This window comes from Triticum aestivum, chromosome 6D, assembly GCF_018294505.1.
Source record: "Triticum aestivum cultivar Chinese Spring chromosome 6D, IWGSC CS RefSeq v2.1, whole genome shotgun sequence".
Taxonomy (NCBI): Eukaryota; Viridiplantae; Streptophyta; class Magnoliopsida; order Poales; family Poaceae; genus Triticum; species Triticum aestivum.
The window spans coordinates 489,514,205-489,525,361 of record NC_057811.1 but is presented as its reverse complement, the minus strand read 5'-3'; the positions used below and the strand labels follow the sequence as shown (position 1 = coordinate 489,525,361).

Genomic DNA, 11,157 nt, shown 5'->3' with positions numbered 1-11,157 from the left:
GGAACACCACCATGGATGAACTCCACGGCCATTACCGCCCTTACGGACCATTGGAGGCCGGAGACTCACTCTTTTCACATGGCTCTTGGTGAGATGACCATCATTGAGGGCATCCTGAACTAGGGGGTCCTCAGGTGTCCGGTTTACTCGATGTGGGTCGGATTGTTGGGCCATGAAATAAAGCAGAAGGTCGCGCCCCGTATCCGGACATGACTCTAGTGTACAAGTTATGGCAAACATAGGTGTCCGGGTGTAATATTTCCTTTCTCTGTAACCGACACTTTACAACCCTAGGCCCCTCCGGTGTATGTATAAGCTGGAGGGTTTAGTCCGTAGGGATCATCAGAACAATCATAGGCTCACCAGTTAGGGTTTAGCCATTACGATCTCGAGGTAGATCAACTCTTGTAACCATCATATACCTTAAATACAATCAAGCAGGACGTAGGGTACAACCTCCATTAAGAGGGCCCGAACCTGGGTAAACTTCGTGTACCCACAGTCTCCTGTTACCATTGACCCTTAGACACACAACTTGGGACCCCCTACCTGAGATCTGCCGGTTTTGTCACCAACATTTGTGCTTTCATTGAGGGTTCCGGTGTGTTGTCATCAAAAGGGTCGATGGCTCGCCTTGTTGTCGACAATGGCGTTGTCTTCGGGGAAACCTTTGTCCCTGGCCAGCTTTTTGTGTTTGGCGGCTTCGTGCTACGTACCAACTTGACCGGTCACCTTGATCAGGTCGACAACTTCGCCCCTGGTCGTCAGATCAGGTTCGGAAGTTTGGACTACATCGCCGATATCCGAGGAGACCTGATCTTCGAGGGGTTCGCGACCTCAGCCGCCACGCCCCGCCTACATGAAGAACGCCCTTTGGATCTACCATCCGATCCCCTCCGGGGGTCGGCGCTCGTGGTCACTCCGTCGTTCGATCCGGAGCGTACTGCCATGTCTGTTGACGGGAGGATAGATCCCGCCGGACTCTACACCTCCACGGGGCCTCTAGCCTCGGGCTCAGGTGCGACCACGTCATCGGCATACCAGAGTCAGTCCGGACCGCATCCATTGCCAAGAAGCCGGACTCGTTTCCGGATACAAGCCTCAAATCCTCAAACTCTGCGCCCCTCGGGCTCGGCCAGTTGGCCAACACTAAGCGCGACTTCATAGGCCTTCGAGCACCCACCCAGCTCTCGTTGTTAAATGAGGCGCTGGATCTAATTCAATCCATCGCTATCACCGAAGTCTCGCCTCCGGACTACGTTCAGCCCGAACTAGGGGCTAAACCTAGGGAATTTTACAGCCCACAGACCTCCCACTTAATAGCCACTGTCGAAGACTTAATCGGCATGCTAGACTACTCTTCCGAAGACATCGACGGCATGGACGAAGATGTCGAAGCTGAACCAGGTCAAAACCCGCCCATCACCGGGCGTTGGACGACCACTTCTACATACGATGTATACATGGTGGATACACCCAAGAAGGACGACGACACTCCAGAAAAAGAAGAAAAGCCCGCCGACGATCCACCAAAACGCTGACGTCAACGGCGCCGCTCACGATCATGCAGAGGCAGGGAAAGCAATACCGGCACCGGAGAGGGCGATACCTCGGAAAATGCCGAAGACCCCGACAATCCCATCGACCCCGCATTCGAACAAGCAGAAGGGGAGGAGGGTCAAGTCACTCCCGAAGAGCCCACCGATCACGATGATTCGGAGGACAGTAATTATCTACCTGCCTCCGAAGAAGATGTTAGCCTTGGTTACGAAGATTTCATCGTCCCAGAGGAACCTTTGGAACAAGAACGCTTCAATCGGCGGCTTATTGCCACCGCGAAGTTTAAAAAAGAAGCAGCAACAGATAAAGTCCGAATAGGATACGCTCAACGACAGATGAACTAAAGTCCTAACCGCTGAAGAAGGATATGGCTACATACACCAGATAAGGAGTTATCCTAAACGCAAGCTGCTGCCACAATTCGACGATGAGGCCCTTGCGTCAATACCGCCAAAATATAACTAGGCCGATCAACCCGATCGACCACCTCATGGACGGGACAGGGCGGCCAATAACGCGAAACACCAGCCGCACTTGTTTTCACTTGTCTCCTGTTTTCAGGCTCGGTTTGGGGTTGGTGGCGTTCTCACCGCCCGCTCGGTTGTCGTTTTTCCTTGGCCGTATGCCTGTTTGGTGAGAAGACACGTATATATTGGTGTCTAGTTTTTTTTCCTTGGCCGTTCCATAATGGCAACGGGAGTCAAAGGCTTTTTTGGTTTGGATTAGAAGTGGGTTAAAGCCCAACATGACAGCTTTTTTGGTGGGCGCTAGTTTTTATTCGATTAGAGATACCCTTAGTCTAAGGGCCTTAGACTATGCACGTCCCTGAAAAAATGAGATGAATACATAAATGTAAAGGCGAATGATGAATTTCATTGACTGTTGTGCTCTTTACCGTGGTTTCTGGAAAACTATGCATGGTATGGTGGTTTATCCTAAGAGCATCTCCAGCCGTTGTGCCTTCGAGGAGGCGTTTTTTCGTCCTTCTGGGATTGTTCCGGTGGAATATTTGCACTGGGGAGGAAAAAATCCAGTCGTCCCCCCACCCAACCGGCACCATCGCGACCTGGTTGGCGACCACGGGCGGCGAGGAGGCATGACGAGGGCGCACGGCGAGTGCGGGCAGCGAGGAGGCGTGGCAGGCAGCAACGAGACGGCCCGGGTCAAGCCACAGGGCGTCGTGGAGCCCCGTCGTGTCCTCGATGGGCGAGATGGCATGGTGCGTCCACTCTGACGGCAGCCACCATGTGAGCCCGAAGTTGGAAACCTGCGTGCGTGCGTGCGTAGTGCAACGTCTGTCACCGATCGCCGCCGTCGAACAGAGGAAGCAGGAGCAGAGTGTATTGATGGACGGCGACGGCGAGCATGAGTGTACCTGGGGCTGGTAGTCGGCGTCGAGAAGGATGTTGGAGGCCTTGATGTCCCGGTACGCGCAGCCCTTGTGCAGGTAGTGGAGCCGCCGCCCCCGTGCCCACCGCCATGCCGTGCTGCTGGCTCCATGTCATCACCTTCCTCCTTGGCAAAGCATGTGATGTGGAGGGAGAGGGAGTCGCCGTGGAGGTTGGCGGAGATGGAGGCGCGGGTGGAGAACTCGAAGACGAGGTGGAGGTCGCGATCGCCACAGCAGCCGAGGAGAGGAGGAGAGATTGGGGTCACCGCAATAGTCCTTCTCCATCTTCTCGTCCGCCGCCGCCAGCCGCTTCCCGGCCAAGGCGCGCCCGTCCGCCCACCGAAGCCGCCCTCGCCGGTCGCCTCCTAGAGCCGCGGGAGCGCGAGCGAGAGCCCCCCGCGCTCGCCGAGAACGGCGACCAGGTGTCGGACGGCTTCTTCTCCGGCTCCCTCCTGGGCAGCATCCTGAAGGCCGTCCTGGCGACGAGGAGGCGGGGAGGAAGTAGAGCGCGCGCTGCCGTCCGGGCGGCGAGGAGGCGGGGAGGAAGCACGCGCGGCCGGAGCGAGGAAGCAGGGTGCCGCTGTCGAGATTCTTTTTCGCATTCACGTGCGTAGGCCTAGGAGGAAAAGGAGGAGAGAGAGGAGAGAGGCTGACCTGTGGGGTTTGTGCATGTAGAAAATAGCGTCGGACGCCCCTGGTGCCTCACGGTGGGCTGGGTTTCGCCTGAGATCGCCGGGGCTATTTTTGCCTAAATCCGACGCAAAACGACGTCCTGAGGGCGTGGCTGGGACTTTTTTCGTCCGTCGACGCTGAAAAAATGCTCTTGGGGACGGCTGGAGATGCTCTAAGGTTCATAGTAAAATACATGAGTGACTCAGATCATGGTTAATAGTATAGCAGTAGTGGTGCCATGTCCTATATTGGCACCATCTATAGTCGCTTATACAATAAAGTGAGCTATAAGGTTGACTATAAGAGTACTATTTTTTCTCATTTTCTTATTTTTTCTCTATCTCTTTCTTCACATATATTGCATCTGTCTTAGAACACGCATATAGCTAGGCTCTTGCATGAGAGATCACTCTCCTTATTTTTTCATATCTCTCTCCTTCACATATACAAAATTGCTATGTAAGCGGGCTATAAGCCTGCTATTGTACTTGTTAAAATCAGATCCAAAGGACACTCGTGTACTTTGAGGAGCTGGGCGACGGTTTTTAAAGTTTCGGAACCTGCACAACACACCCGCCGATGCATTTTGTTCTTAGTATGTTTCTCCAGAAAAGGAATTAAGTTGTTTCAATAATGGATACAGACACTGGTCACGTCACCGAGTAAAGAAAATGTGGCCTTACTTGCGGCCTATGGCGCAGCAGCTCGCACCGCTTCCGATGCCCATGGCTCAGTCAGGTGATGATTAAAGAAAGAGAGAAAAGATGGATTGCAGTCCACTGTATCGCTGTTTGCTGTCACATACGGCTGCCTAGTGATGATTAAAGAAAGAGAGAGAAGATGAAAGATACTGGAGTAGCAAAGGAATTAACTTTAATGTTTATTCTTAGTTTAATGTTTCTCCAGAAAAGGAATTAAGTTGTTTCAGTAATGGATACAGATAGTGGTCGTGTCACCGACTAAGAGCAAATACAATAAAATAACATAAGCATGCTATAAGAACTAAAATATTATATCTTTTCTTAGTTGGAGGAGAAAGAAGAGGAGAGAAGAGAGCAGGCTCTTCACTACTATAGCCAGTTGCAACACGAGCCCCAAGATAGTTTGTGAGATTGTAAGGTGGATCAACTATTTATAAAGTAGTACACATTTCAAATGTACTATTGTACATGCCGGCTATTAGGCTGGTCATAGTGGTCGTAGTGCATAGTATTATAGATTAATATTATAGGTGATCTCGTTTATTGACATGCGAGATACATAATAGCTTAATATTTATTATGATACGGTATCTATCTATGTTACTATGACACTCTCTCCCTTCTTTAATTGTCTGCCATATAAGCATGTTTGCAAGTCCCAAATAAATGATACTAGTTATGTTACCCAGTATGACTAGCCTTAGACTACCCACAGTCAGAGTAATATAGGTAGTAACATCACACATATCGAAATAAAATAGGTAATATGGCAAACATAAATAAAGAAAGAGAGACATGTGGTAACATAACTAGTTACTACTAATATAAGTAACATCACATATATCAAGGCAAGATGAGCCTATCGCCTAATTAATGAAGTGTTACATATTATCAGATATATGTTACTTTCTACTATAGAGGTGGTAACATAGAGTAGTAATATGGCTCTAGTCTTATGTACATGACAGCTTCTTGTAGCCGATTGTTGGCTCCATTATTAGCCATGCTCCGAAGAAAATGTGGCCTCACTAGCGGCCATTGGCGTAGCAGCTCGCACTGTTTCCGATGCCGACGGCTCAGTCCGGTGATGATTAAAGAAAGAGAGAAAAGATGGATTGCAGTCCACTATTTCCCTTGTTTACTGCCACGCTCAGTCAAGCGATGATTAAAGAAGTAGAGAAAAGATTGATTGCAGTCCACTCGCTGTTTGCTGTCACGTACGGCTGTCTAGTGATGATTAAAGAAAGCGAGAGAAGATGAAAGATGCTGGAGTAGCAAAGAATGATAGGACGCGGCTTTTTTTTCTAGGTGCATATGCACCCATTGTCGAAAACACACATTTTGAAAAGTTGAAAAATTTGGAACAAAATCCCACGTGTATATCTAGATATTTTATGTCCGTTCACAAGGTTTCGGTGAAAAACAACGTTTTTTATGGCTTGTGTAAAAAAATAAAGAAATGACTCGTGAATAGTTAGAATGAAGCATCAGAAATTGTCTTTTTTACACAAGCCACAAAAAACGTCGTTTTTCACCGAAACCTTGTGAACGGACATAAAATGTCTGGATATATACGCGGGATTTTTTTCCGAATTTTTCAATTTTTCGAAATGTGTATTTCTACAATTGATGCATATGCACGTAGGAGAAAAGGGAATATCCCAGAATGACAGCCGTACGGTGCCCACTAGTCCACTGTATATAGTAGACCGCCGACGCTACCAATAAGTTTAGCCAACTCAGTAAGCCCGGACCGAGCTTAGCTTTGCATCCACAGCATAGATCCAGTTTGCTTGCAAGAGAGCGCACCATGGCCATGGCCATGACCACGACCACGCCCTCGCAATCCCATTCCCAGCCGCTTCCAGTAATCCTACTCCTGTTCCTCCTCCTTTCAGCGGCGATTCCTCACTTGATCCTGGAGGCTGCTGCTGCTGAGCAAGATGAGCAGCAGCCGATCACACTTGCGGATTGCCCCAACAAGTGCGGCAACATGAGCATTCCCTACCCGTTCGGCATGAAGCCTGGCTGCTTCCGCGAGGGCTTCCAGGTCACCTGCAATGACTCCTTCAATCCTCATCGCGCCTACCTTGCCAACAGCGGAGCATATCAGCATATATTCGAGGAGCACGACAGGGTGGAGGTAGGCTGTTTTACTTTTTTAATAAAGGACATTTCATTGAGTTGAAATATAGAGGTGACACAACCGTATTGAAAGAATGCCCGGCCTCTGCACAGCATGACACACATACAACAAGTCCAAACGACCCAAAAATACATATTGTTTTACAGCAATAAAAAAGCAATTCATCTTAGGATGGGGCAAATCCTATCCGGAGAGTACATTGCCATTCATGGGGTGAGAAAATCTTCCTGACCCTATGCTCCAGCCATGTAGACCCCATCATAAAAAGGTCTCTATCCTTCAGCCCCTGTAGAATAGTCCAAGTACGGAGTCATCACGTACATGCATGGATAACCTGCACAGCAGATGAAACACATTTATTGTTAAAAACCAAATCATTTCTGTTAAGTCACAATGCCCAGCATAAGGCAGCCGCCCTCACAAAAATATGTGTCGAAAATTATTTATCAATATCCCGCAACCAATTACTACCTCTGTCCTAGTTTATTGGCCCCCCTCGCATTTTGTGTCAAAATTTGACCTTAAATTTGACTAATAAAATGTTAATGCATATAACCAAAAATAATATCATTGGGAACTATGTTCAAATACAAATCCAACAATATAATTCTTGGTGACATGCATTATTATTTTCTTAGTTAAATTTATGGTCAAATTTTGACACTAAATACTAAAAAGACCAATAAACCAGAACAGAGCTAGTACCTAACATGTTACGTGCACTACATGAGGATACAGATTTGAAGCTACTTGAACTATGTCACACGGCACAACCGAACTTACAAAAAAAAATAAGTGTTTAATAGAATCATCATGCTGGCAAAAGACAAGATGTCTTGCTATCTTGCCAGTTGCATCGTGCCAAGTTATCTCCAATTATGTGCATAATGATTTACTATGTGGTAATTAATTAATGATTTTTGACACGGTGCTGTAATTAATTAATGTTGCTTTCTATTGGATCGTAAATTAATGCAGCCAGAGTGGAGTCAAGTTTGGAATAGATCACTGGATAATACGGCGTTTGAGCTCATCGATATATCCATTGCAAATGGTGAGGCGCGAGCCTATGGCGCGGTATCATCTGTCTGCAGCCAAAATCGAAACGATTACATAAGCAATAATCAAATGATGCATTTGGGCAACAAGATAAGTCCGTTCCTCCTGTCGACAGAGCGCAATGTTCTCATCGGCGTCGGCTGGAGAGTCCAGATTAGGGTCTATAGCCATCTATGGTCGCCGTCAGTACCTGGCAACTCACAGAAGGAATTAATGCTCTCCTGCATTTCAGATCTCATGGAGCCGCAGTTCCTCGCGTTCGCGACCAACGGGTCATGCAAGGGGCGGGGCTGCTGTGAAGCTGCCTTGCCGGAAGCGCTTCCCATCACCGTGCTTGGTCTGGCGTTCACTATGAGCCAAACAAACACGTTGTTTAAGACCAACCCGTGCTCCTACGCCATGGTGGTGGAGAGCTTATGGTACAACTTCTCCACGCCAGACATGTATGGCTACGAGGTGCTACCCAATAGATACCCGAGGGGCGTCCCTTTCGTGATCGATTTCTCCATCCCGAACGGTTCATGTCCGGCGAAAGGCCAACCGCCACCTCCAGACTACGCCTGCGTCAGCGGCAACAGCTCCTGTGCCAACGCGACTAGTGGCCAGGGGTATGTCTGCAAATGCTTGGACCATTACGATGGCAACCCTTACATCGTCAATGGATGCCAAGGTGGGATTATTTTTTTCAGTTTGCACATCCAGACTCTCTCTTTTAATTTTACGCCACAATAGCTCATATAGAAACTCCATCTTAATTTCATTCCTTTGTATTTCTCCTTTTCAGACATCAATGAGTGCAAGCTCCGCGATTTGTATCCTTGCTCCGCTGACGGGGTATGCAAAAATAGGTTAGGAGGCTATGATTGTCCATGTAAACCAGGAATGAAAGGCGACGGCATTAAAGGAACCTGCGCAGATAAATTCCCCATAGCAGCACGGGTGATTTTGGGTAAGCACAACTTTAGGCTATGACTGTTTTTGTTGTTTTATATACTCATATCTAGCAAATAGTACAGGATCTGAATCTACCCTTTCTTCCTCTCTGTTTGTAGTTCGTGCATAATTGTGTTGTTATATCTACTTAATGTTGCTTAATCAGCATGCGTCCCCTCAGACATATTCCCGGATAACTAGCAGAACAGGGTAGGTATCGTCTATCTGGTGGTGGTAGTGGGGGTTTCTACTAGTACGTCCGGAAAAGGCCAAAAAAGAACAAAATTGTTGCCGTGGCAGGGATGCAACATAATGTTAATTTTCACTTTATATTTTTCTTCTTATACCTAGTACCCTCTAGGCCTCTACTAAGCCTGACCTACTAAGATATGACAATCTGGAACAGTGGTAAAGCTAAACAGATGGTTAACTGGTGCCAACAATTTTGGAGAGGCCCGGAACTCAGACTTAGAGTCCAAATATGAAGGTCTTAATACACCCAGAACTAAACTCATGGGTGTTTTCTAGATCTCCTCGTCGGTACATATAAGCGTGGTGATGGTTTTACTGGGTGCTGCGTGAATATGATTGGTTTTTTATTTATGAGGCGGAAGGGGGTAGGGATGGGTGTTTATTGTGGCAAGTATGAGTCAGAATGGTGGAAAGAGAAAAACAAACTCCTGGATGTAAGCCTCGGGTGTTCTCAGATTTGGGTTCTACTCAGCTATCACACACGGTTCCTCACACTAAGCCATATGTGATAGTCTTGTACTCCCTCCGTCCCATAATGTAAGACGCTTTTTGACACTATTGTAGTGTTAAAAAACGTCTTACATTATGAGACGGATGGAGTATTATTAGTGACCAATAAAGTCAGACGGTTCACAAAATCATTTGTGATAATGTTTTGTTTCCCACACGGATGTCTTTGAAAAGGGCTCATGCTCATGTCTGACACTAATGACAAATCAATGATATTAATCAGCGTGTGGGCAAATTCCCAACATGGAAACTCGGCACAAATCCCTATGTACCATTCGATAGTCAATATTGGGTCTTGGGGTGTAGCCACGCACCCCTGAGCAAGAAAATACATGCTATCGTGGAAAAAAGCAAAGCAAGTTAACAGAAGAGTTGTTCCCTTCTTATATTTCTTCTGCACACAGAATACTTATTAGAAATTCAGTTATATGAAATCTTTTTATTTATGTGTCCATGTAGGTGGAATAGGTGGTGTTTTTGTCATTGCAGCAATATCATTGCTTATTCTTCTTCACAAAGAGAAAAAGAAAACTAGAGAATTTTATGAGAAGAACGGTGGGCGAACATTAGAGAAGGCAAATTTCATAAAACTGTTTGAGAAGGAGAAGCTCAAGCCAATTTTGAAGAGTAGCAATTTTATTGGAAAAGGTGCCTTCGGTGAAGTTTACAAGGGCCTTCTTGATAATGAACAAGTCGCTGTTAAGAAACCTATTACTGGTAGTGTGCTGGAGAATGAACAATTTGCAAATGAAGTCATCATTCAATCTCAAATCATCCACAAGAACATCGTTAGGCTTGTGGGTTGTTGCCTAGAAGTTGATGCCCCGATTCTAGTCTATGAGTTTCTCTGCAATGGTAGCCTCGATGACATTCTTCATGACAACAGGAAGGTGCCTCTGAACTTGGGTGTGCGTTTAAGTATTGCCGCAGAATCAGCTGATGGTCTGGTTTATATGCACTCAAAAACCAGTACCAAGATCCTACATGGTGATGTTAAACCAGCAAATATACTTTTGGATGATAAGTTTGTGCCAAAGATCTCAGATTTTGGCATATCAAGGTTGATTGCGAGAGACATACAACATACTGGATCTATCATTGGTGACATGAGTTATATGGATCCAGTATATCTGCAAACAGGGCTACTAACAGAAAAAAGTGATGTCTATAGTTTTGGAGTTGTCATCTTGGAGCTTATTAGTAGGAAGAAAGCCACACATTCCGACGGCGGTAGCTTAGTAAACAATTTCCTTGAAGCTTACAAGAAAGAGAAGAAAGCAACTCCATTATTTGACGAGGAAATTGCGGTAACAGAAGACTTGGAGATTCTTGATAGCTTGGCCTCTATCGCTGTGGAATGTCTTAACCTTGATGTGGATCAAAGACCATGGATGACAGACGTAGCAGAGCGTCTTATCATACTGGATCGATCCCGTAAGTCACAATTTACGCTGCATGTTCCAGTTTGAAAAACATGTGTACATGTATGGGGTAGGGAAAAAAAGGCAACTATGAATGGGGCAACGTCTATCTTATTGCTGTTGTGAACAAAATCATAGTAATGTATCTCTTTGTGTAACTGTGTGTTTCAAGTTACCAAATGTATGAGCTAGTTAATTAAACACTTCTGCAGCTGTTTATTATAAGCAACTGAAACTGAAATACTGAATGCACCCCGTACATCGACAGCATCCTAACATCCTGGTATATATGTGCTGACAAAGTTACTTAGTACATGGAAGTTTCTCTTTTTTGTTTCTCTCAAATAAAAAACATATAGACTTCAAATTTGGCTCAATAAACTTTGGAACTACAATGTGTGAAAAAAGTTTCAGATTTTTTGGATCATAATAAATATGTAAAATGTGATTTGTCGGTTAAAACATACTACATCTGTTTAGAGCAACTCTAGCAGACCCCGCATCCGCCCCCGA

At 46.1% G+C, this 11,157-nt stretch overlaps 1 protein-coding gene across 1 annotated transcript; it reads left to right on the top strand.

The window, feature by feature from the left end:
* The first annotated feature begins 5,992 nt into the window (after positions 1-5,992).
* LOC123146308 (wall-associated receptor kinase 1) lies at positions 5,993-10,800 on the top strand. The gene is made up of 4 exons (XM_044565933.1): positions 5,993-6,466; positions 7,448-8,198; positions 8,313-8,477; positions 9,683-10,800. Exons 1-4 carry the CDS (start codon positions 6,134-6,136, stop codon positions 10,690-10,692), a joined length of 2,259 nt encoding a protein of 752 aa, XP_044421868.1. The 5' UTR covers positions 5,993-6,133; the 3' UTR covers positions 10,693-10,800.
* Positions 10,801-11,157: the final 357 nt, after the last annotated feature.

Coding starts and splice junctions, on each gene's coding strand:
- LOC123146308 (XM_044565933.1), top strand. CDS start 6,134: ATGGCCATGGCCATGACCACGACCACGCCCTCGCAATCCCATTCCCAG. Junction 6,467..7,447: donor AGGAGCACGACAGGGTGGAG/GTAGGCTGTTTT, acceptor AAATTAATGCAG/CCAGAGTGGAGTCAAGTTTG. Junction 8,478..9,682: donor AGCAGCACGGGTGATTTTGG/GTAAGCACAACT, acceptor GTGTCCATGTAG/GTGGAATAGGTGGTGTTTTT.